This window comes from Brachyhypopomus gauderio, chromosome 18 (assembly GCF_052324685.1).
Source record: "Brachyhypopomus gauderio isolate BG-103 chromosome 18, BGAUD_0.2, whole genome shotgun sequence".
In the NCBI taxonomy this organism is placed as follows: Eukaryota; Metazoa; Chordata; class Actinopteri; order Gymnotiformes; family Hypopomidae; genus Brachyhypopomus; species Brachyhypopomus gauderio.
In genome coordinates, this window is record NC_135228.1 from 9863648 (window position 1) to 9890547 (window position 26900).

The 26900-nt window shown below is 39.7% G+C and overlaps 1 protein-coding gene across 2 annotated transcripts; it reads left to right on the plus strand.

Moving 5' to 3' along the window:
* The first annotated feature begins 377 nt into the window (after positions 1 to 377).
* On the plus strand, positions 378 to 26610 carry dpysl3 (dihydropyrimidinase like 3). Of its 2 annotated transcripts, none has more exons than XM_076979777.1 (14): positions 378 to 728; positions 9869 to 9957; positions 10693 to 10877; positions 12271 to 12435; positions 12612 to 12673; positions 13086 to 13166; positions 14162 to 14230; positions 15066 to 15186; positions 16273 to 16429; positions 17303 to 17444; positions 18261 to 18431; positions 21641 to 21820; positions 23236 to 23392; positions 25121 to 26610. In XM_076979777.1, exons 1-14 carry the CDS (start codon positions 393 to 395, stop codon positions 25204 to 25206), a joined length of 2001 nt encoding a protein of 666 aa, XP_076835892.1. In that variant the 5' UTR covers positions 378 to 392; the 3' UTR covers positions 25207 to 26610. The 2 variants fall into 2 exon arrangements, with proteins under 2 accessions (XP_076835892.1, XP_076835891.1); XM_076979776.1 differs by lacking the exon at positions 378 to 728 and adding an exon at positions 3899 to 4087.
* Positions 26611 to 26900: the final 290 nt, after the last annotated feature.

Below are 26900 nucleotides of genomic sequence, written 5' to 3' on the forward strand. Positions count from 1 at the left end.
AATTATATAAATGCTCCTGCATTTCGTTTAACGTGTTAAAACATGTTGCAATATAGGACAAACTATAGCGATATTATTCACATGTGTTATTATTTCTACACAGGCCCCGGTTTTCGTAAAAGTGAATTAATTAGAAATTCGCTTTTCAATCATAAAAGTAAAACTAAAAACAAACAAAAATGTATTCCTGCAGTATTGAATGTAGGCTATTTAATATCCGATCTTATTATCTCTGACTGACTGGAGCGACACGTGAGGTGCGCTTTGATGCTCCGTGGGGATCCAGGACCACACTGCCACCTCGGGTTTTGGGTTTCCACTGCTGTTTAGTCCCCAGTGCGCTCGCACTGACTCAGTTCTTTCTCTTCTCTTCCAACCCCTCGCTGCGCAGCATGGCTGAACGTAGACACACTTTGAACAGGGACGATGACCTACCGGTTTATCTTGCTCGGCCGGGGACAGCGGATCAAATACCCAGGCAAAAACAAGGAGGGCTATTCTGCAACGTTGAAGGAGCGTATGAGAGTAAAACCATCGACTTTGATGCTTTGAGTGTCGGTCAGCGAGGGTCGAGAACTCCGAGAACGCAAAATAAAGGAGACGCAGTGAGCGAGGCGAGGAGTCCAACTAACGACAGGAAATGTTCACCCCCAAACACAGCAAAACAAACGAAAGAAATTAAAGACACCGCTGACAGGGAGGCACTTCAAAGCGGCAACGACGTAAAGGTAAGCGAGATGTCCCAACATATTTTATACTTTTTTCATAAACTCACCTGATAAACCTTTCTTCAGCCAATAACGACGACCCTGACGTTGTATACCTGTTGGGGAGATTTCTGATTGAGAGAATTCGTTGACTGAATTTTTGCAATGCAATACAAGCTATTGCATGGTAGACCTTAATATGTCTGCGTGATGTGTCCCTTAGATTTAGCTAAATAAATGTTTAGATAGGGAAATGTAATGAGAAAGGTGATGCTACGGAATCTAACATCACGTCGGACACATTATAAGTGTGTTGCAAGGAAAGTTTAACGTCAGTCAAACACTCATTATCATGATCTGATACATGTCTAGTGACTTGTGATGTTGAAGATCGGTGTTAGAGCCAGGAATTTCATCAAGTCATGTTTTTACACATTCGCAGGCTGTTGAGCAGCAAATATAGTTTGAATGAGTTTTAATTAGCGTACCCAAAAGAAGCTAATTTGTGTCATCATATTTCTTGATGTCAGTAAGTGATCTCGAAAAGGGCCTACTCACAGTCTTCCTTTCAAAATCATCCCCTCCAGCGTTCAAATCCCCCAATAAAACAAATAAAATAAACAAATAAAAAGTATCATACAAAAATCTATGTCAAAACTAAACTCATTGTGTCATCATCAGCAACCTGCTGCTGTTTTCTTTCTCTTTAATTATTAATGTTAATCCTTTGTAGTTAAATTAATAATAACTAATTGCAGCTTTAGTAGTACCTGTGTCTCACATGGTAAAGTTGGTAGAGTATGGCCATGATAACAGATTATGGGTTAAATTACCAGTAAAATGCTACTAAAATAATGTTGCTACCAGCTTCATTTCTCTAATTCTCCCACAGTGAGAGAGCTGTTTTCAAACTTTCAGACTCTTTATTGAGTTTTTCACTGGGTGACTTCAGTTAGTGGAACATGTAAAACACAAACTGACTTGTTTTCAAACGTAGTTTGTATTTTCATCAAAAAGATTATGTGAAATGTAAAGCTCTAATAACGCGTTACTGCAAAGTGTGTGTGTGTGTGTGTGTGTGTGTGTGTGTGTGTGTGTGTGTGTGTGTGTGTGTGTGTGTCTAAATGCAAGTGTAAGAAGTGCTTGCAGAACACTGTTCATCCAATAAATAAATTGCACTGAAAAGACTTCAATTAGATTTTAAATGACTGCTCAGCCAAACAAGATGGTTGTTGTGGCGCATGACTTGAATGACATGATTGATTTACTGCTGGTGTTTTCCCCAGAGGTGAAGCAGCAATTAGCAAAATTAGCATTCTATGGTAAGGATAAAGACAAATACAAGCAGTATTTTGAATGAGAAAATGACAGTAGTGCTGTTCAGTTAAAATTGATTTTAAATGACCTAGAATCACTTTCGCAGTTTGGTTCAACATAATGTTCAAAGGGCAAATTGGTGCCTGGGGAAAAAACTAGTGAGGGCAGTCACCACTTCTCTGGCTGAACATAAAAACCACTTAGGTAGGAGAGTGCCCCCCTGTGGATAGATCATACCATTACAATCCAGATTAAAATAGTCTGCAAAATCAGGAGGAAAGCAGGACAAGGTGCACTATGATAATGAAGAACTCTGTCCTATATATTATGGAGACGAATTGATCTACAATAGATAAAATAGATACAATACAATAGATAGAATAGATAAGAAAAGAAGCATATATTTTTTAGAAGCATTAGTTTTTACTTTTTACAGTATTTACATATGTGATCAGATTTCTTAATGTTATTTGATTGTTATTGTTCATATCATATGTTTTGAAAAAAGTAACATGAAAGACGTGAAATATGCTTGTCCTAATGAACATTGTAAATTTTTTTGCTACTACGGAAGATTACAAATCAATATCATTAGTATATTGGCAACAACTCACAGACTGCTGCAGAACATTGGTAATTCATGAGCTAATGGGCGAGGTCCTGAAAGTTGCCAGAGCTCGCGCTATTGTGTCCCCTTCTTGTGTGTGTGTGTGTGTGTGTGTGTGTTTGTGTGTGTGGGTTTGCTTTTGTATGTACATGGTGCATGTGTTGACATGACTGAGGTCAGCTAATGTAATCCAGGACAGGGTGGCAACACTTGGCAAGTGCTTACGGTGACACACTGGCTTGTTGTGGACTTACTCGGTATCTCAGACATTAGTTATTCAAACTGAAATTAGCGATGTGAGGTGTGTGTGTGTGTGTGTGTGTGTGTGTGTGTGTGTGTGTGTGTGTGTGTGTGTGTGTGTGTGTGTGTGTGTGTGTGTGTGTGCATGTGTGTGTGTGTGCATATGTGTGTGCATATGTGTGTGTGCATATGTGTTTGTGTGTGCATGTGAGTGCATATGTGTGTGTGTGTGTGGGGGGGGGGTGGCTGGTGGGGTGGGGGGTGGAGGAGGCTATAAAGGGGGCGTGGACGACAGAGGCACATGGCAGGAAGGGGCTGAGCAGCTGTTCCCTGAGCCAGACTGCATCCTCTTTGTTTTTATTCACAGCCTGTGTAGTCAATATTCTACAAGTTCTTTAAATTCAGTAAATTATGTTTAAATATTGTTAATTATTAAAACAAAACTGACTATTTCTTAATTATTCCTACTCCCATTCCTGTTCATGTTTGTTAGTTTTTCTTATAGTCTAATAAGTCATGAACAATGAAATTTAATATTGCCTTAATCCAAAACTATAAAAATGTAATATAAAAATGTACCCTACCATGACTTCTGTCTACAACAAAATTAGCTAAATTGTTTAAAGAATAATAGATTTTAAAATTACTATATTAGAAAAATACGTAGCCTACATATTGTCTGTCCTGTCGTGACTGTATTTTGTGTTTTATAAGTATGTACTGCGTGTTTGTTGCCCGCCTAAAACTTGTGGCATTGCTATATGCTAGTGTTTGCCAAATGTTATGAAAATTGAACAAAAATAAAAATAGATTTGGATAACAAGCGAGGCATAGTTAAGTAGTAAGCCTTAAGTACAGCAATCTTTTTGCTAATTTTGCTAACTCCCGCTGGATGCTTTAAGAAAACACAAATAAAACATTAATATATAAAAGAATAAAATAATAATAAATGAAGAGAAAATGGCTAGAGCGTCCTCTTGTGGGATGAATCGTCGGACGACGAGGGAGGAGCCCGTGGTGTAATGCTCTTACTGCGAATACACGGTCCACTCCAGTGTGTGCAGCTACAACATACAGGTCAATTCCCCTGTTTTGCACCAGCTGCAGATTGAGCACAGCAAAAAAACAGTCCAAATAAAACCCTTGGAATAACGTCCACATCCACGACGCATAAATCATGTCCTACCAAGGCAAAAAGAATATTCCAAAGATCACAGTAAGTAGATATATTTTCTTTGTCGAAAAACGAATCTTTGCAACGCAGCTCTTTTGTTGTCTGTGTTTTAGTAAAATCTTAAACAGAGGCGCGTAAATGCACTATCGATGAACTACAGAAAGATATCTCAGTCATGGGAATGCTTTTGTTAGACAAGATTTAATCTGCAGCATGGGACGGCATGACAGGCTCCCATAGCGACAGAGAAGCAGAAATGAGGCGTTTTCTTAAAGCTAAATTGCACCATTGTGGAGGTCTGTGTACATATAATTGAATATTTTGCATGATACACTTGTTAATATTACCCCGATGTTTCGTTTTTGCATTTGTTTACAGTTTTAAAATGTCAATTGCCGAATAAATAAGGTAGGCTATATAACCTTTTTACAAAGGTGCAGAAAAGTAAGCAGCATAATGCATTCATGGTCGATATATATTGTTAAAAGTCGAAACATTAATCGGCTGTTTTATTCAAGTGTATGTTCAAAAAATCTGAATCTCGGTTTATGGACTGCAGCAACAGAAATACACGCCCATAAAGGCTGATAACTGGCAAACGCCGGTATTCCCCTGCTACAAAGAAGCAAACGGACGTAAAGGCATTGTCCTAAAATATATGAATTAAGAACATTACGAGAATTATCAGCACATTTATTTTAATGCGGAGGCTTTTGTTGGTTTTCCTCCAGCTGCTGTATAACGGTTCTTTGTTCTGTTCCGTACCATGCAAATTGCTTTTAGGATGCTGGGGCGTAATCTCTGGCTAGTGCGATGTAGTTTATAGCCTACAGTGTAATGACATAAGTGTGTATTTTAATGGCTGGCTTTGCTGGCGGGTGAGGCAGCTGTTTTTCGCTTGTTCTAGTCTACAGAAGCTTCGTGTGTGTAGAGGCAGAATGAGGGTATGGTCAGATTTCTAGGTGTGGTTTGCGTTTTTCCCGTCTCCCCACTCGCAGTAGCTCAGTGTTTGGTGCGCTGCTCGTGTCATCAATAATTTTCTCCAGACGTACATGTGGGTAGGACTGACGGGACCTACCAGACGCGGGGAAGACTATTTGCCCATTCTGGCAGAGCAGAAAACGGGGTTGGAGACTGCAAACCATCTGTCTGAGGGGTGCTGAGGGCGAGCGAGACAGGCAGCTGTGCTCCTGCACCACCCTGACCAACATTCATTCACCATGGAGACTAAACGTGACGATGGAAATAGACGTGCGGGTGGATGTTGACCTGAAACACGCTCCATGTTTTTACATGTTGATTTTTGAAGGTTGATTGGGGGGTATTTTGCGCGCTTTGCTCCTAGGCTGCCTGCAATTAAATGTCAACAGTAACTACAACTAAATACCAGATTTGGGGGGTTTAATTAGATCACCATAGTTAGTTGCCTGATAATTCATTGGCAGGTTTTAGGGCTGATCTAGGATCAGTCGGAAAAGGCATATCTTGATCCTTTCAGACGTAATGGTTTACTGAATAGATGGGCAAGTCATAGTAACCACAGCTTTAGCTACCATGGCAACCACACTGCCTCCGTTGTAGGAAACGGATATTTTGTCCCTGGTGCATAGTATCGAGTTAGTGCAACTTATTTAGATTGATATGTTCCTTTGTGTCAACTGCTATGCCGGCGAAAAAAGAAAAAAAAAGAGTTTGAGTATTTACCATGAGTGTATGGTAAATATTTTGGTCACTAAGCAACAAGGTTGCTGTACTGGCTTTCATGCCGCGTTGGTTTTCTTCCATCATCCCGCCCTAACTTACGAGCGGGGCTAGCACAGCTAATACCACCGGTCATGTCCTCTTGGCTCAGAATTATGCGATTTTTTTCCTTTCTTCATTTTGTACAAACGACACCACTGTTCGCATTCAGAGTCCAGACAGATCGTTAGTATCTGTTGAACTGTAGGCTACGTGTTTTACATTAGACCCAAACAATTTACCAAACTGTTTCAGTTAATTCCACCGCAGATGTTGAGAAAGTTACCTTCACAGGTTTAGGTTACTCTTGATCTTCCTGTAGAGTTATGTTTGTGAACAGTTTACAAACATCCTCAGAGATTTATATTAGTAGAACAGTTGATTCTGGACTGTTGATTTTTAAAGCGTTAAAGGTGTGTAAAGAATATGAGAAATCTGATCTCAGATTAGGCATCCTCTGCTCAACATTTATCTCTCTCTTATTCTTTTAATGTCTATGTGAATCAATTCACTGTGTTGAACATGCTCATTCCACAGTTGGCCTACGAAAAGCACAATGAAATTCATGCTGTAATCACTTAAAAGCAAAACAACTTAAGGTAGCCACTTAAACTATTTGAGAACATCAATACCAGCTCTGCCATTAACGTTATTAGCTGATACCAGTTACATGCCAGTTAGGGTGTTTCTCAATTGATTTTATTCAATTTCTTCATCTGGCACAATGAATTGCATGCAGGTGAAATGTGCTGAAACATGATTTTCGTAGTGATGACATTCTTTAATCCACACTACTGTATACTGGAAGCCTTTTCACTCTTAACTACCACAAGCCTTCCGTGCAGAAAGACAATGAAAGGAATCTTTTGTCCATGTCTGAGAGATTTCCCCCTGTGCGGCCTTCCTGTTTGCCTGTGCTTCATCAATGTGGAAAACAGACGCTCTGCTTGATTTCTGTACAATCTCTGCATAAAAGGACATGTGTCCTTTATCTTCCCTTTATTGTCCCATGAGTCTCGTTTGTCCTTTGCATATTGCATAAATTATTGAATAGAACATTCCAGTCCACAAACAAGGGAAAATAATATAATATCAAGTCTGTTGATTTTGAATGTAAAATTGAGATCAAGTACAGTATCATTCTGTGGTGATGCTAGCCTTCAGCTTGGCACATGACTGGTTGGAAAGCGATCTTAAGGAAGCTGCCTTGTGTCATAACTGGGAATATATACAACATAAAAATTCCAAGAGGTTTTCTAAGAGCTGTTTTATAAGAAAATGAACACATTGGATTGAGGCAAGTAATCTGATTAGGTTATTGAAAAGGTCATGATTCTGTCTGTAAGACCTGTGCTGGTCCATTGAAATACAAGTTCCCTCGGCAGGTGTGTTGATTTACGGGGGACCTGCAGTTCTATCCAAAGCAGAGCAATGTGAAAATTAGTGATAAGTACCTGTCAGAAACATTCTGACATTTATAAATTGTTTGTTAAAAATGTTGGGACCCAATAAGTGATCTGAAAAGTGGTTTAAGAAATACAACTGCAAATGTGAAGTGTCACCAAATTGTGTCCACTGTGTTTTCTTCAGTGTTGTCTGAAAACTACCTATGCATTTTCACCGTGAAAGCTTGAATGGATATACTCATGATACATGAAGGAAATAGGTCACCATATCTCTGGATTATTGATACCATATTTTTACTTCACAGTTAAAATGATTTATTTAAAATGTGATTGAGTTTCAAGGCCTGTGAATGTCCAAAATTATAATGTTACCGTAGTCATTTCCAGGGAAATATGTAGCAATTGGAGTCGATTATGAAATAATGTCCTTGACAAACATAGTTATGGCACTATGTGTCAGTAAATGGATTTGATTACTAACAATCATAGAACAGACATCCCTTATTACATGGCTCAACAATATAATAAATTTGCTGCTTATATGTAATGAGACTCCACCAGCTTACGTAAAGTGCGTAAAGGAGAAACCATGCATAGACTGTGTGAGACTAGTAATATGATTGAGGATCAATCAACACGGCACTTTTGAAAATGCATGAAAATAGCATGCCTTTTGGACATGCCCTCGTGTGGTACTTTGTGTCAGTGTTCAAACAATTAGGCAGGAATGTGTTGACACAAGTTATTGAGATACCAGTTAATATCCTCTTGCAGTAATGTGCAGCAAATGGGGTATGAAAAAGAAAAGTAGCTATGTCTAAAAATGGCAAATTTGGCTGATATTGTAAATGTGGTCATATTTTTTATAGCACTGCTGTAAAAATACCTTTTAAGATGAAAAAAAAATGTTAAACAAAAATAATTTGTACCAGTGAACATGGTCTAATTACATGCACAACACTATAAACCTGTAGGCTGGGAAACCGAGTAGCTCCACCTCTACTTGTCGTGTGAAAGCTAACCAGACTGGATTTCCCCAAGTGTTTTGAAATGAACTTCGATTAACCTGTAGTGTCTAAACAAATTGACCACCTACTTATAGTCTGTTATAGTCCACAATGTGTGCCATACAAAAGGGCTGAAAGCCTTTAGTCCATTGATAGCATGGCTGTCCTTGATCATACTGTAACCCAAGCAGTAGTACCTAAGTCCTTTACTGGGCAGTGATGGAAGGTATTGATCCAGGGCTCCATGTCCCTGTAACTGCAACTGCCCCTGCAGGTCAGAGAGGGCAGCGCAGGCTTTATGGAACTGCACCACTACTGCTTCACAACCGGCACTGGTGGCACGCATGCTCACCCGCCTGCTGCGGCAAAAACCCGGCAACACCCTGCCTTTCGCCCTGTGACATCAATGAGTAATTGGCCAATGGCCATTTCAGGTGATCTGAGTGGGGGCAGCCTTGCTATGGTGTATGTACAGGCTGTTTTTACCACGCAAAATATTTATACTTATTTTCAATACACTAGAAGTTTGTTAATTTCATCATGATGTTTCATGCAAACATTTGCTAACACTTCTAAAAATTGTATGATATTAAACAGTTCAGTGCAGAGCAGCTCCAAAGCAGCTAATCATAGCTTTTAAACATCTTGATCATCATATTCTCCAGATCTGCCTCATTGGTGCTCAACAAATGAATGCAACCAATATTTTACACAGCGTGTGTTCATACTGTTACATAGAGTATAAGCCTTTCCGTATACATTTCTAGTGCAGATGACAGATGTGCAGATAGTTCAAGATTGTTCAAAAGCTGGTATTGAGGCACAAAGCTTGAGAAATGTGGTGTGGGTGAGACTAGTGCTGTCAGGGAGGAGAAAGGAAGCATCAGGGTTTAAAATATGAAGTCCCCAGCACTGCAATACTTATATTACTGTAAAGAACACTTGACTTCTTAGAGAGCTTGTGTCTAATTCCCAAGCATCTCTTGACTCAACTGTCAGGCTTCACAAATATATATATATATATATATATATATATATATATATATATATATATATATATATATATATAATTTATTTTTATTATTTAGCCTACACTTATTCAGAGATGGAGTGTGTGTTGGATGTGAGGTGTGCGGGGTTCTTTGGCTGTCCTTCAACCCTCTGAGTCATTGTAACGTTCTGTCCCTCTGCCAAGAACGCAGCCCTTGTGATTCAGTGCCTCTGCATGGCACAAAGGCAAAGTTCTGTGTGAAAAAAAGAAGAATCCATGCCTTCTGCAGTGCCGACGAGATGGTGTGTCTGATAGAGAGATGTTGGTAACAATCTAGCGGCTGTTGCTGACTGTTGGAAGATGTGACAGTGGTTTGCATAGCTTGCTATGATGCCACTAATTATGGGAGGCATAGTGTCACTAAATGATATGACATCAAGTTGTCTCAGCTGATAAATGTGGGTTATTGAGGACATCGACTTCGTCTCTGTTGATTCATATCAGTTAGTCATGTCCCTTAAATTATGTTTGTCACAGAAAGCATTCTTTTTTATCTTTTCTCTTCCAGCTGTTGGCTATGGTTTTCCAGAAAGAGCAGCGAGAATGTTTTGAAATATGCATCTAAGACTGTCACAGTGAAATGACATGTGGCTCATATGTCCTCCTTCTGTGCTTTCAGAGCGACAGGCTTCTGATCAAGGGAGGCAGGATTGTGAATGATGACCAGTCTTTCTACGCTGATATCTACATGGAAGACGGACTCATTAAGTAAGCTGGATACCAGAACACACACTCCCCCACCCCACATAAAGGCACACACATACAGGCACATGCATTTCCTGGGACACAAATCTAGGCTTTTGGCTCCAGCCCTAGTTTTCACATCCTCCCCTGTGGCCTCTGTCCAAACACAGCACTTGCATTCTTCAGTCCTAATGGAAGCTCACTCCTAACCACATGCTCACTTTCTAGGTACTCAGCTGACTAAAGTTCCCTTATTTGCCTCAGAGGATCAGTGCAGATCTGTTCACCATTTTTTAGCCAAGAATGAAATAAACAGTGATTCATAATGCAAGAAAGTCACTCCAACTACAAATGGAATAGTCACAGACACTCCTATATAGGCCATACCTACTGTGCTAAGTGATTACAAATAATTTAGATGGAGTTTATATTGTAGCCTTTTCACCCAGCTCATGCTGATGTTTTTGCTAATTATTTGTCATGCTGAATAATAATCCAGCATCCAAATACATTTGTATTTATTTAGTCACGGTACCATAGCAGAAATTGAAATGCTACATGACCTTTCCAGACAGGCACTGCATCGAAATGTGTCAGTCATTTCATTCTTGCTATTTCTTTGCCTGTAACAAAAGTTTTTTTCCTGAAGTACAGTTCAGCTATGAGTCCTGCTGTCTGTGTGAAGTAGTGACGTCTGCAAAAGGAGACCATGTTTGAGCAGACCCTTTCCTTAAGGTCATATCTCCCTCTGATCAACAGGCAAATTGGGGATAACCTGATAGTCCCAGGGGGGGTAAAGACGATCGAGGCGAACGGGAAGATGGTGATCCCTGGGGGGATAGACATCCACACCCACTTCCAGATGCCTTATCGAGGAACCACTACTGTGGACGACTTTGCACAGGGCACAAAAGCAGCACTGGCAGGTGGAACCACCATGATTGGTAAGAGGACATGCAAGAGGACAAATAGCGACAGAATATGTTAATATCTTACCAATTCTTGAGGTTTTTGAATGTTTTACCATGGTAGTTTAATTTGAAAATGGGTACAAAGGGCCTTTAGTGTGAGGGGCTTTTCAGATTAAGTGGACCTTTTAGCTTCTTTTTGACCATCACTCCTGCAGAGCAAGGTCATCCTTGCTTTTAATAGGCAACCAGGGTTCTCACAGTGTGACTCAAGGTGATGAGGTGAGCTAAGGGACCCAGGGATAAGTCACTGGCTGTAAAATGTATGGGGGTGGAGGGAATGCTTACTATGGTAAAGTGGTCTCAAATGGCATGAAGCACGCAGTGGTACAGCAGACCACACAACGCTCACGTGAGAGCCAAGGGAGACCCACTATGAAACACTAGTCCCGTGGAACTCCAGCAGCACTACGAGAGTCTCTACAGACCATAGAAACAGAAGCAGCAGCTGGTACAACAACATTCTCTCTCTCTCTCTCTCTCTCTCTCTCTCTCTCTCTCTCTCTCTCTCTCTCTCTCTCTCTCTCTCTCTCTGTAACTGCTTTGCTGGAGCACTGATGAACCACTGACTGCTTAATGCACTCACCTCAGGGAAAGCTAGGTCTGTTATTCTGCTGACAAGCAATGTCTTTCTCTGCTCTGTGCTTTTGTGTTCCTGGAGATAATGAGTGCTAAATTACACTGAGATGTATAGACCGGGTTAATCTGAGGCAACATTGCTGTGTAAGACTGGGAGGACCTTAGCTGGAATAGGTTTCACTTGATGGAAGTCTTTCAGTTCAGATTCAGTTGTGAAGGTGAATTTAAGACCTTTAAGACTTATGCTTAAATGTTTTGTTCATAAGGAGGATGGGCCTCTTTTATCTGTTTGGCATAAGATGTGCACTAGCTGATAATGAATGGTATACACATCTAATCACATATCAGCAATCTGTAATGAAACATTTTAGGGAATAGACCCTTCGACCAAATATGAAAAAAACCAGGATGCACTTTAGTAGAATCATGTTGTAGGTGTACTTACAGGCAGGGGATGGGCTAGTCATTAGCTATAAATGCACCTATAAGGCATGAGGACTTCATTAGTGAGCAGTGAATGTAGGTGGAAGAATGTGCTTGTAGCATAATGTCATTAGCATAATATTCAGTGTCAACCTTTAGATAACGCAACAGATAATGCATCACGCTCACTCTGTGAGTTTTTGAATTCAGATGATTGCTGGTAACAATGGAAACCAGCGGTCATGTTAATGTCACCATGGCACTATGGCTAAACTGTTGTTAGCCAGATTGAGAATGAGTGTCATCATTCACAGCCACCCTCTCATCCATCTTTCTCCCTGTTGCCCATTGTGGTGTTTGTCTGAAGTCGACCATGTGATCCCCGACCCTGGCTGCAGCCTTGTGGAGGCATTTGAGCGCTGGAGGGAGTGGGCGGATGAGAAGGCGTGCTGCGACTACTCACTCCACGTGGATGTCACGCATTGGAACGACAGCGTTAAGCAGGAAGTGGAGGTTCTGCTGAAGGAAAAAGGTGAGAGCTTAGCAGGGATGGGATGAGTGTGGCGGTCTACTTATAAATATATAAATATTATTAATACTTGATGAAAATGTACTGAACCCATAAGGCAGTCAGCACAGACTGTGTCATTTAATATTCTTCATTTTTTCTTTTTTTTCTGACTCACTCTGTCTCCATCCATCTCCCAGGAGTCAATTCCTTCCAGGTCTACATGGCTTACAAAGATCTTTATCAGATGAGCAACAGTGAGGTAAATTGGCCAAAGGAATGGAAACTTGTGGTAAAAAAGTCTTAAGTCCTTAATCAGAAGCATAAACCTCACACTCACACATGTGAAGTATGTAAAACACTTAATTGTGAAGCTTTTGAGTGAAAACATGGTAGTGTTTGTGTAATTGTTTAGAAGTGCCTAGCAGTCTGGACAAAGTTGCATCTGGTGATCAGCTAGTGATTCATGCTGATTAATGTGTTCTCATTCTCTCCTAAGATGTGTGTATATTTTAGGAAAGAAATGTGAGGATTACATCATGTAAATCTTTGCCTCCAGAAGTGTGTGTCTGCGTGTGTATGTGTGTGTGCTTCTGGTGCTTGCGTGGGTAGGGTTGTATGTATAAGGGAGGCCACTTAGGGACCAGGCTTATGTTTCTTTCATCTTCATGCAGCTCTATGAGATCTTCACTTTCCTTGGAGAAATGGGAGGCATTGTGCAGGTCCATGCAGAAAATGGAGAGATCATTGCTGAGGTATGGGCAGACGAGTGCATATACTTACAGACACAAACTTTATCCTTTAGCACTCTGTCAAGCCTGCCTTATATTTCATAGCTAGACAAATAAAAACACAGCTCAAAGGTACAAAAAGCTCCTTCGTCCTTTTTAAGATGTTAGTATACTATCCTTATTATAGCATAGTACCCATAGCTTTATTTTTGGTTGACTATTCTTGAGAACAGGAGAAACCTCCTAAACACCTCAATGTTTTTAACTCCTCTGGTTTTTGTCTGTGGGTGAGCACAGGGCATTTCAGGGCAGTTATTTTGTATAGATGATGGATTAAATGACACTCCTAGGTCCTTTCAGCATAACATCTCACTGTCTGGATCATGTCTTGTCATTGACTGGACCTTGACTGTGTGATTTTGTGTGATCTTGTTCATGCCAAGTCTTCCATTTCTCTTTATTCCAAATAATACTAAAGGTTTTAACTACCATTAAACGCCCCTGGCCAGTAAAGTGTAGTTTAAAATGAAGGCACAAAGAGTTCAAGATGCTTTGAGATTACAGAATAATCTTCACCTCTTCTGTCCATAAGACCCAGAACTCTTGATATGTTCTTGAAACAGTTGCTTACTGAATGTAATGCTTTTGTTATCTGTTGCCCTAGAGTTCTCGGTTTAGCTGGATATTTTGCCATTGTTAAGCCCGTCAACATGCAGTGGACACGTAACAACTAACATTGAATGTTGTAAAGTTAACCTCAAATTAAAGATAACAGTGTTGCACTATGTAATGAACACTCAAAGAAAACATCTAAATGACAAGGAAGGTTAAATGAATACAGTTTGGGTTGCCTGTGATTCCATACAAACCTATTTTATACTAACACTAATTCTGGCTCTGTTTGGGCATTTAGCTCTTGGTGAAGGACTGGATATGTCTCAGCCCTGGAACTCATTTGTAAATTGTCACTTCTGTCCCTGTGACTTTATGAAACTGTGTCTGACTGTGTGTGTCCACAGGAGCAGGCTCGCATGCTGGGGATGGGCATTACTGGGCCAGAGGGGCACGTCCTCAGCCGACCAGAAGAGGTGAGTCTTCAGAATGTATGGAGAAGTACAGCTTGCACTGATCTTAAGCAGTCTAGCTGTTTCATTGTGCTACAGCCTGTCACACTTGGTTTAAGGTCTGGTGTGAAGAGTCTCACATACCAAATATGAAAGCCATTAAACAGGCCACACTAAATGCTGAGACAGTCTGTCTGGATTGTAGGTGGATTACTATAATTAAGAGCACATGTTTCTGTTTGCTCTACTAATAACTAGAACAGTAGTTTTCAATATTCCTTATTTTGATCAAAAGAAATTAAACAAATCATCTAAACATCTAAGCTCTGTGTAGTGATTTTAGAATCTATTTATGCAAATTATATGTTGTGTTATGAAGTCATTATAGGTCTGCTGTTCCTTGGAATTATGTTAGCATGTTCACTAGAAAATAATACAGTATAACAATAACTATCTGTAAGAGGGTTTGTCTAATTCACTCCAATTCATTCATAACACCAAGAAAATCTGATCTGGCATCTATTTATCAGTGATTTCTTCCAGACTAGGTCTTCTAGTGCAGCATACTGCAGGCAGCCAGTCTCGATAGATGGATACAGATGGATGTCTGGTTATGATATGGGTGCTGTTTCAAAGCAAGAAGGGACTGTGTCAAACATATAAAACTATTCAGTTCATAGTGGGCCAGTGAATGAGAGTGTGCATCGTATTTAGCTGGTAATGTTATTTGCTTGAAAAAGATAGTAATTGTAGAAACACTCATAAGTGTAGTTTTGGTTGTGTGTGTGTGTGTGTGTGTGTGTGTGTGTGTGTGTGTGTGTGTGTGTGTGTGTGTGTGTGTGTGTGTGTGTGTGTGTAGTTGGAAGCTGAGGCGGTGTTCCGCGCCGTCACCATTGCCAGTCAGACCAACTGTCCCCTCTATGTGACGCGTGTAATGAGCAAAAGTGCAGCTGACATCATCTCACAGGCCAGAAAAAAAGGTACCGTGGACATCACCATGTTGACATATTGGTGAACATTAGTATACAGCCACTGATGTGATACAAGCTTATCCCTATATCCTCATCATGTTTCTTTCAGATGCTTACTGGCACAAGCCCTAATCAGACTGGTCATACATATTTGTCAAATAATACTACTCAATCTAACACAAGTAGTTCTCACAATTTCTAGAACTATATCCAGATTGTAATGTGCAGTCAAAGCCAAATTAAATGTTCATCACGTCTACTCTAGAGGAGCAATTAAAAATAGATTGGGTAAGTGTTGAGCCAATTCAGTAATGCACTAAAGTCATGGCAAGAACACTTGGCGTAACCACTTACATAAACACACGTTTCACATTCACCACCCTTGTTGTCAGCTGTGGTTCTCCTCCAAAGCTCTAGTACATAGCCAAAGGGAGAATGCTGCAAAAGAAGGTCAACTGCACAGTGAGAGAACATAAGTGAGTGTTAAAATAGGTAGCAGCCCTGTTCATTGCTTAAGGGTTGGGAAGATACTTGTTATATCCAAGCATGAAGCTGTACATTTACTTAAGCTCTCCAGCCATGATAAAGATTTATGAGATGGCTATAGCTGAAAAAGTGGGCTCCATCAATAATGACACGATGCTTCGTCCTGCTAGCTTTGGGAATCACATCTGACATTCATCAGGATTTTTTGAACTTAAGGTGATCCAATATGGTGGGTAGAATGATATATATGAACAAATCCAAAGCAGTGGGTGAGTTGTTGATGTAGTGACATGTTTTTCACTGCCATATGTTGGACTCAAATCTCAGACTCTGGCTAATTTATCAGTGGAGACCTGGATTGCACGCCAAACCATTAGCCTAACCGGCTGTGTGTTTTACCAGATACTGTAACTGCAGGTGAACATCTGTTCGCTTCATTAGCCTTTAACTAAGATATTCCTTGTATTTATACGTGTGTGAAACTTTGTTATTCACCAGATACATTTGTTTGACAAGACACTTAGTTTTCTCAGCATTGCATGTCAATGTGAACATTTTCAAAGCCCAAACAGCTTGACATGCTAATTTGCTTTTGGACTTCGTCCATAGGTAATGTGGTGTTTGGTGAGCCAATCACAGCTAGCCTGGGTACAGATGGGACTCACTACTGGAGTAAGAACTGGGCCAAGGCTGCCTCTTATGTGACATCCCCACCTCTCAGCCCAGACCCTACCACTCCGGATTACCTGAACACACTGTTGGCCAGGTGATAGGAATCAACCAATTACATTCAACTAAATTTGACATGATTTGCATAATGTAAAGTGGCCTGCCACTCGCAAGAAACTGAGCCACAGCACTTGCATCCATCTCATCAAGATTCATGTATTGATTCACTGATTCAAAGTACTGATATTGAATTGCATGATCATGCTGACTAATATAATTTCAAACGAATGATTTAACCAGATCAAATTTAAATAATTTAGATTGACTTTATGCAAAATTTTTATGTTTTCACCATATTGTATTTGCATGTCATTATTAATGTCAACAGAGAACATCATTATGTGACGTGTACCATCTAGACTTCAGAAAAGTGAAGATACACTACATGTCATAAAAAGGGGATTTAGAAATAAAACAGCAGCTCTTGATTTAATCTGTTCTGGTAGTAAATCGTGTGACTTTCTGCTAAGTCACCATTGGAGCACAGATCACAGCTACCAAAGTATCACTACTACCATATGTGCAGCTACACAGGGGCGCGATCACAGCCTACTTTGGGTATAGGAGACATACAGTACTTCTCATACTGTATGTACTTGGAAAGGCCCTTGGTTAAAGCCAAAAATAATAGGCTTGGAAACACAGTGGCTTTTAAAGTGTGTTTCCTGTGTTTCAGGAAGGCCAGTGTCATAGCTAGAATAGTGGTTAATTATATCCTTAGTTTTTAACTCATTCCCTGCCAGCAACCCTCCAAATTCCAGACTAGCTTAAAGGCATGCCAAGAATTTTGGATATAACCTCTACATTACACAATTCGTCAATGCAATACTACAGTACAGAATGTCACCAAGAGGATTTGTGTGGTTTTGATCTCAGTGTGTTAATAGATTACTCTGTAATCCTTTGCCAGTGGTGATCTGAATGTGACAGGCAGTGCCCACTGCACATTCAGTGTGGCTCAGAAGGCCATTGGGAAGGACGATTTCACCCAGATCCCTGAAGGAGTGAATGGAGTAGAGGAGAGAATGTCCCTCATCTGGGACAAGGCTGTGGTAAGGCCCTTAAGCTGATTCTTGACAACAACTATGACTCTTCTGTTCTATTGGTGCAACCATCACGTTGAGACCAGATGTGCTCCAAATGTTCATTTATTTAGCTATTTCTCTGTTTGTTTGATCATTAATTTAACAAAACACTTCAGTAACAGGGGAATGTAAATTCCATATTCTATCTTGAATAGGGATCTGTGTGGATATGTCTCTCTTGAAAGCTCCATTTGCAACTTATACAGCTATAACAAGTCATAATATAACAAGCTATAACAAGTCATAATTCTTACAGTTCCCATTATTCAATATTTCACCTTCGTAGCCATCTATAATCAAAATGATTTGTTTTACCTTTCACTTTATACTATTAATTGATTTTAAAAATCATATCAGCTCTATGCTTTTGTTTAACCCCAGGTTTTGTTTACACTGATGGAATTAAGTCATCTGGTCAGAGGTAGAATGTGTGTGTGAGAGAGAGAGTGAAAGAGAGAGAAACTTTTGAAATAATATGTCTAGAGTAGAAACATGTGCATAATTAGTTGACAGTCCTACAGTGAGATTGCTAGTGAGAGAAATGGAGAACCTAAAAAAAAAGATTTAATTTGCCTATGTTATGTGTTGTGTTACATGCATACAATTGTAAATACATGCAATGTAAAATATTTCTAATTTAAGCATGGGTCATTCTTCTAGGAATAATAATAATAATAATAAGGAATAATTTGCTACAGATGTGTCTCAAACATTATTATTTCCAGCATACATGATTTTTTTGTTCAGTTTTGTTGATGAAGCAAATTCTTTTCTTTGTTTCAGGTTACTGGTAAGATGGATGAGAACATGTTTGTGGCTGTAACAAGCACTAATGCAGCTAAGATCCTGAACCTGTACCCACGCAAGGGTCGGATAGCCGTCGGCTCTGACAGTGACCTGGTCATCTGGGATCCGGATGTAGTCAGGACAATCACAGCAAAGACACACAACTCGGTAAGACAACCGGACGGCAACAGAGTGGATAGCCTGCAATTTTTTGCAATTTGCATTTGGAAGAGACCGGAAAGATCAGACATAGCCAGAAGGGGACAGGGAGCTTTCTAGCAACAGAGTGAGAGAAGCATTGAGGCAGTCCTGGCAAGCTTCCACTGACCTCCTGGTTCTTCTAAGAGGAAATTGAGGTCTCTGTGGAGGGTTGGTATTAATCGAGCATGTGATGGATGCACTTCGTCCTCATAAGGAGCACTCCTAACTGCTCACCATTGAAAAGAAACATGAAGTGTCCAACGCATGGGAAAACCTGCATTCCAGGCTTTCTTTGACTTACAAGCCAGTCAAATGTCACTAAGTGTCTCTCATCATGCTGTCTTATGGGGATTTTATTGGTCACCTGCAGTTACAGTGGGTTGTAGAAGTCATAGCAACCAGTTTGAACTGTGCACTGAAAGTTGATCAGAGAAAAGGGAGATTTGAGGCAGGGGATGAAATTTCAGAAGAATGTATTCCAGCTTTTCAGCCACTTTTATGTTAAATAGTGCCAGTCGAATTGAGAGCAGCAAAGGAATCTCTATTGGATTAGTAACACATGGGAATGCAGGCATAGACAATGCCCTCTTGTTTTTTTAAATGTAAACAACAGATTTCTGAAACTTCACACTGTTTGCAGTTACACACAGGGGGGCTTGGCTATGACATAATCCTGGGCAGTGCTTTTTGCTTTTTTTTTTTTTTTTTGGTGATCTCCTGTTGTCCCAATACAAGAGTGTCGTGTGCAAAGAACTTCACAGACAATAACAGGACGTGGGTTCTTTCAAATTTCCATGGATTTTGAAATGGTGAAGAACGTGAAATAGTGGAAAGGGGATTGGTGAGAGAGAGAGAGAGAGAGAGAGAGAGAGAGAGCTGCAGAATGAAAGTCTTGAGCAGAATAGCCTACTTGTTTGAGGAGAGAGGGATAAAATATTGGAAAAAAGGAAAAAAAAACTTATTAATGGTAGCGTTGTGTGAGAGGAAAGGAGATATCGGATAGCAAGAGAGAGAAAGAAAGGAAGATAATGAGAGAGAGATAGAAAGAGAGACTGAGAGAGAAAGAAAAAGCACATGGAGGGCGGGAGAAGGAGGAATGTTTTTGCCGTCGCTGGATCTGGCTGTGTAATGTCAGCTGCTGGGATTTCCATGTCCAGTAGACGACTGTGAGAACAGGATGGATAGATGGTGTAAAACAGATGAATAAAGATGGGAAGGGTGTCTAGGATCAGCTATATCCCTCTGCTTTCTTCACTCTTCTCTCCTCACATGCTGTTAATTAGGGTGTAGCCATGGTCTCATTCCCAAGTCACTCACTTCTTTTCTCTCTGCTATTTTCCTCCATTTCCTCTTCTTCCATCATTCCCCCTCAGTTAATGCAGAAAAAATAAATGCCAAGCATTTTATGAGTACATCAGTAAAGAGGAATTACACTGCTGTTTGTATTCAGAGCAGATTTAGTTCTTGTGCTGTTTGTACAGAGGATATTCGAATAAATCCTTGTGGGAAATTGCTCAGGAGTAACTGATACACTACCATGTTACTTTTAAATTTGGAAAATACACAAAGTTGTAGTAGAAGATCCATGAAAGTAAAGATATCAGATCAATTTTGTGCTTATTACACTGGCATCCCAGAATCTTAGCTATTTAGCTGTGCAATTCAGGTTTAAATTTACACTGTGGCTAGTGTAGTTTTGATCTGGGAGCTCAAACATTTATTTTAATAACCAATTATGTCAGTTTAAATACTGAATAATTATTATTGGCATAGGAAAAGATGTATAGCTATTATCTTTGACTGTATTCAACAAATGCCTTTTAATTTAATATTGTGCCCAGTGTATCTAACATATCTTAAAAGTCCTCAAAATTCAATTTCCACACCAGAATTTGGCTGTAGAAATTGCAGTACTTGGCTTTAACTATGACCACATTTGTTCCAGGACCTTAAATATATGTGGAGATCCTTTGTTATAGAATCCAACACATGTTGCAATAGTATGGACCCCAAGAATAGAGTCAGTGTTACATTAATTTGTTGTACATGTCCTGTTGGGTTACCCTCTAATGTATCTGACATGTGTTGCAGAGAGCATTTTTGTGCATGTGAAAGTTTCATAGCATCTGTTCATCATTCGTGTCAGGTGTAAATTCCATAGATGAGGTCAGTCCCAAAGGAGCTGAGGAAATGCAGGGAACTCTTGTTCTGACTTTGTTGAAATGCATCCTACTGCTAGTGTAGCCTACTGTAAGCTTCATGACATACGGCTCAGGCTGAAGTTCTGTGGGGGTTCTCCAGCCTTCATTACCCCCCATGGTATGGAATGTAAGAGACACTGAGTTGCGGTTTGGGGTGGGGGGTGAAAACTAGATCTACCCTGACCCTAGTAGTAGGTGGGGAATATAGTTAGGAGGGCAGAGTCTCAATGTGGTCTTTTTCACCAAACATCAGGCATTTGCTGCATTTGTAGCATAAGTTCTACAGAACAACATACATTTTTAACATAATGATACTGTGTGTGGTCCCTGGAAATCGGACCCATTATACAGTGTTTTTGACACATTCTTTTGAGAAATAGGGAGAGCTAAGTTTCATAGGATGATATAGCTAAGTTATTAATGAACTGTAGATCGTGAAAGGATCATATATACGAAGCCATAGAAATCCCAGTCAGAGTAATATTTCATTTATTGGCTACTTTACAAAAAAGATTAGTTAGCAAGCTAGTTGGCTAACGAGGTGACTTACAATTAACGATTGAAGTGTGCAAACTGTAAGTCAGTAACTAAATTTAGGCTTCTGACAAATCAGTCAAAAGTGCTGATGCTCAAACAGGTTGGATTATATCTTTTCAATGGTATCTCTCCATTATGAAACTTAGCTAGCATTTTATTAGCAGGGGAAGCTGTGGAAGGACTGGGCAAGTAAAAGGTTTCCACTTTCATAGAATCTGGAGGTCTCAGTGAACGTAAAAGTGCTTTGTGTCCACAACAAGCAATTAATCATTCAATTACTCAGTCGATGTCAGAGGAACCTGATGGTTTTGATAATGAGCTTTGAGTGACTGTAAGCCCATAACTTTAAGCTCTGACTTGAACTGCACTCTCTGCGACCATGGAGGCTTCCTTACCTCATCTTGCTGATTGGATTTATCTTCTTCTGTCCCTCCCCAGGCTGCAGAGTATAATGTGTTCGAGGGCATGGAGCTCCGTGGAGCCCCCATGATGGTGGTGTGCCAGGGCAAAATCATCCTGGAAGATGGGAAGCTGCAAGCCACCTCCGGATCTGGCCGCTTCATCCCTTGCTCGCCTTTCCCAGATTTCGCCTACAAGCGTGTCAAAGCCAGGAAACAGGTGTGCCCACGCTACTGGCCACAGACCTAACACTGCTGAGTGCAGGAATTAGTTTGTTCTTGCACTACTACGATGACAGAGGTTCTTTCTATGATTTAATCCCACAGCACATGTTGATGCTCAATGGTTGAACTTAGTTGTCTAGAAATTAGTTGTCTAGAAGACCAGGTTTTCTTATGGTTGGATGCCAGTGCATATTCGTCAGCTTTGTAGCACAGCTGGTGACCGAGGCCACTTTGTGCTTTGACTGTGATTAGTTTATTAATTCCTGAGTGGTAGGTTCCATTTTGGTCCGAGCCTCTTGGCTGAAATGATGTGATTGTCAACCGTTCCTGGTACAGAAACTGCAGCTGGACTTGGAACAGTTTTTTTAGCTGATTCTTTGACATTTTATAGCAGATGTGTTTTGTATTGTACTGATTGAAAGATAAAAATGTATTAACCAAACTCAGACACAAAAAATGCTGAAGCTACAAAGAATATAAAGGGGCTATGTTTTTGGCAGTGATGTAGTCCAGCAAAGGACCATGGTGCCAAGCAGTTGCCTTCACAGCTCTGTTTTGTAATTGGATTTTTATCTGGCATGCTGCCCACACTTACACCATTTTTCTTCAAGATATAGTCAGCTGCAGTAATTAAAACCAGTGGACGTCATGCTAGCAACTCCACTACTGTCAGTTTAGCTGAACACAGCTGTGAGAGAAGAGGGTCAAGGCACCTCCTTTGTGTTCATAATGGATGCCCTGTTTTTACTGTGCAGTAGTGGAAGATAAACTGGTCAGGTAGTTCTAAAAGGAGTAATTAAACAGTAGGAAGAATTTCTTCGATGGGTGATGTGGCAAGTGAGCATTGTTGAGAATTGCTGCAGCTTCAGGAACAGTATCGTGTTTCAGTAATGCAGTGAATGTGCAATTTGTGTCAACACAGTGACATTTTGTCACTTGCCTTGATTCCACCCATCATGTATTGCACAAAGAGTTATTTTTCATTAAGGCTGTAACAGCTGCACAACAAAAGAGGCCATGAATAGTAGCCTCAGATCTTTATTTATTTATTTGCTGTTGTGGTCTACTTGGTAAATTATACACTCAGGCATGGACTATGAATTAACAGTACAGATGTGACACTAGCAGTAACAAATCTGTACTGCTAGTAATTCAGCAAGTTAATTCAAACTAGATTCCTGAGGGAAAAGCTAGCTTCCTGTCTACAAGTTATGGTGGGGTTATTTTATGACTGCCTTGTCTGCCCTTCAAGTTTTTTTTCTGCTCTGCTTAGTTTGCAGGCCATCAGAGCTTGTTTTAGGTGCTGTTGTTAAGAAAACAGCATTTAAAATTTCATTTTGGGGGAGCTCCTGCTGAGTTTTGCTACAGCAAATATAAATGCAGAAATTCCATCATGTCTTCTTTCTGCAGCTGGCTGTGTTAAGGGCAGTCCCCCGGGGCATGTACGATGGACCAGTCTCAGACTTCACCCCCATGTCCAGGGGGGGCACCCCCTCTGCCTCTAACCGAAGCTCTCCCACCAAGGCCCCCGTCAGGAACCTCCACCAGTCAGGATTCACCCTAGCAGGTAATCCTGAGCTTTGCTGTTTCTCTTCAAATGTTAACTATCAAACCACTAAACTTAACAAAACAGATAAATATATACAATTAGCAGTTTATGCTACACATAAATTATAGATGCTGAATTCCAAACATAAATCAATAAGGTCTTAATCATGATTTGCAAATAGGATCTAATTATAGTTTCTTGTCAGATAAATTGTGTCATTATAAAATAAGTACAGAGCTACATATTTCTACATACATAGTTATACAATTTAGCTCTATTTGAGTAATTGTGCATTTTTATTAAGATGTATTCCTTTTATCTTTTTGCCTACATGTCTAATTTATGTTATTCCTTTAAGATAACCTCTTTTACCTTGTTGCTCTGTTTCCCATTTTTCCTATAACCATTTTGAAATACCTCAGTGTGTGAAACAAGCTTTGCAAATAAACTTGTTTTGCCTTGTGTAGAGCTCCTGGATATATTTCACCTCTAGTAGTAACATTTGTAGTGTTATCTATAATAAGTAGTTTTGTGTTTTAAAGATTTCTCTATTAGCCCAGTGTGTTTACATAGCCTAAGACGTTCCCTATAAACTGTAGAGCCTGATCCTACATGTATACCCTTTTACTTTAGGATGTTTTTAGAATAATCACCTTGACTCTTACTGAAAAAAATTATTAGCCCTTTTCATACAATTTGCAGTCAGTCATCTGCCCCCAAACTTTGGCTTTAATTAGACCAAGTCCTACTTGATGAAGAGTAATCAGAATTACTTCCCAAATGCATGTGCCTATACTTAACTATGCATGGGAACAAATACCCTTAAACTGAGCATCTGCAGCCTGTTAAAAACTAAAGTAACCTGTCAGAGTGGATGGGTATAAACAGCGTTTTATGAGAATGGTTTATGCGTGATGCACTTATAGTGGATAGTGATCTAGATTGGAAAGTATTCATCCCCCCATCTCTTAAGTAGGGAGGGTAGAGAGCTTATTTCCCATCACCAAGGCCAGTGAAGACTCGTGTGCTGTTTATATTGCATCACTTTGTAAGCTTAAGTCTGGCTTCACTGCAACACACTGAGAACTGAAGTGATGGGATGCAACATTATCTTGCAGGACAGGCCCTTCGTAATATTCTTCATCTTTCTCTCCACCCATGCTATTAGACCATCACTATGGGTTAATGCAAAGACCATATGTAAAAGTGTCTTTACCAGTTAAACATTTCCTAAGATATTCACCTGCTTAGACTGCAAATGACCACATTTTAACTACATAGAAACAATGTAAAACATCCTAAGATTCACGCCTGAAGAAAAGGTGATGGGGAAAGTAATTAAAAAAGAGTGTGATTGGAAATTGATCACTTTCATATTAATTTAACAACATAAAACAATAAAACATCAAAGATCATGTTTACACAGAAACACAAGAAATATGATTCTTTCTAGTATAGGTTATAAAAAAATATATAAAGGATTTAAAATTTGTTTTACTGCTACCTTATGAAGCATGTGGTATTTACATTTTAACTGGGTAGAACAGAATTTTCTTCAACACTAACAGATGGATAGGTGTGTAAATGTGCCTATGGAATGTTGTGATAAATGTTTTTATTTATTCATCAAATACCATTCAAGGGACATCTCAAGACAAACTTTGTGAAATTCTTTGATTCCTGCACTCTTAATCATACCTCACTTTCTGCACATTCTTTCTCTCAACTTTGTCTCCCTCTGCACAGGTCCTGAAGAAGCCCCCATCAGGCCAGCTGGAAGGCGGATTGTGGTGCCCCCTGGTGGCCGCTCTAACATTACATCCCTCAGTTAAGAAGGTTGGTTAAGATAATTGTTCGGGGCAGGAAGAGGTCATTAGTTAAGAGTTGAAAAAAAAGAGAAGATAAGCAAAACATGGAATCCTCATGCCTTACCTTTCAAATACATTACCTGCATTACGCTTTAAAGAGTTCTGTAGTTCTTCTCCCAGGAAAGGATACATTAGCAACTTAGTCAATGTAGAAACTAGTTCAGGGTTACAGACGTTTAGTTGAGAAATCACAGGAGGGCTTCTGTTGATGTCATTCAACAAATTCAAATGCAAATTAAGATAAATAAGGAAAATGGTGCATTCATTATTACAGTTCAGATATATGTTTTCAAAACCATGTTTACCTACAAAACACTAGGAATTGTTTGGAATATTTAACTCCTGAAAGGTTTTCCTGGAGAGGGACCGCTGCCTTGGTCACGGTGAAGCACTCACATTTTGTTTCCATCATGTTAGATATTAGTGACTTCAGACATTCAACGCTAGCTTGCAGTTTTATCTTGTGCTACCATCAGTTGTGGAAAACCTACAATGTGATCACATACCTTTGTGAATGAGGCTATTTTTCATATGTTTGGTTTTTTTTTTTGGTCACTTGACCAGCAGCAGATGAGTGTGTGAATCCTTGTAGAAAGGCATCATAAATCAGCAGGTCATCCTGAACATTGATTGGTTTAAAAATGCCATTCATATCTGCTTGTCAACCTTATTTCTTTTTTGTGAAGTTACTGAAGCAAACTGAAAATCCATGGAAAATCAAGGACAAAATTATGTAAAAGTTAGCAACTAAGGCTTTACAAATCTGAATAAGAGTAGTAAGAAAGCAAATGATGAAATTGTGCTATTGCTGAAAACCTGCAGAGAAAAGTTATGTTTGGACATTATTTTCAACATTGCTGACTTTCTTTCTGCTGAGCTAACTGACTTTCTTAACAGAGTGCTAAACTTTGCTTAGTGCAAAATGAGCAAGCATTTCCCCCCAGTAATTATACTGTAAATTGGTTGCTTTCCTAGCTGCAACCAGCAACAATTTCTGAGAGATTTTATTTCTTCATTTTGTTTGTTGCAATAGTAGTAGTAATGCATGCCTACCGCTGGGGGGCAGGGTCAAAATGAATGGGGCTCTGCAAAGTATTAGTCACACTAGAGGAAGTCAGCACTGTCAATCAGTTCACTTACCAATCTTGAGTTTATATTCAGTACTGAGGCTTACTGCATTGCTTTCTGGTTCAGAGTGCACAGAGTTGTTTTGTCTGTACAACTGGTTACAATAGTGTGAATTGTTTTAAGGAAATAACAGAAAATCCAAGTAGTTATTGTATTTATGTTAGTTTGATTGTCTTTGTTTGAAATTTTATGTTCTTTTCTACTGTTGAATCAAAAAATAAAAAATAAAGATAAAAAGGAGGCAGGTCTAAACTAGTGATGTCCTAATTTTGTTCTTGAACAAATAGTTGCAACAGTTGTTTAGCTTTTTTTAAAGAACATTGTGATGTGCTTTAATCAGCCATAACTATTTACAGTTGAAGCGGGACAAATGTAATGGGGAAAAAAAACAACATACAATGTTGTGTAAGTCTTTCAGACACGACTTTTGAAAAAATCATAGGTGTAACGGCGAGGCACAGGCTGAGTGACGAGACGGTTGCGGAGAAACACACACGTTTATTTATTATATCTGTGGAGCAGGCAGCACA

Bases quoted from the DNA above. Each gene is read 5' to 3' on its own strand.
- dpysl3 (XM_076979777.1), top strand. From the start codon at position 393: ATGGCTGAACGTAGACACACTTTGAACAGGGACGATGACCTACCGGTT. The intron at 10,878-12,270 runs GTAAGAGGACAT...GTTTGTCTGAAG, and splicing joins AGGTGGAACCACCATGATTG to TCGACCATGTGATCCCCGAC. The intron at 13,167-14,161 runs GTATGGGCAGAC...GTGTGTCCACAG, and splicing joins ATGGAGAGATCATTGCTGAG to GAGCAGGCTCGCATGCTGGG.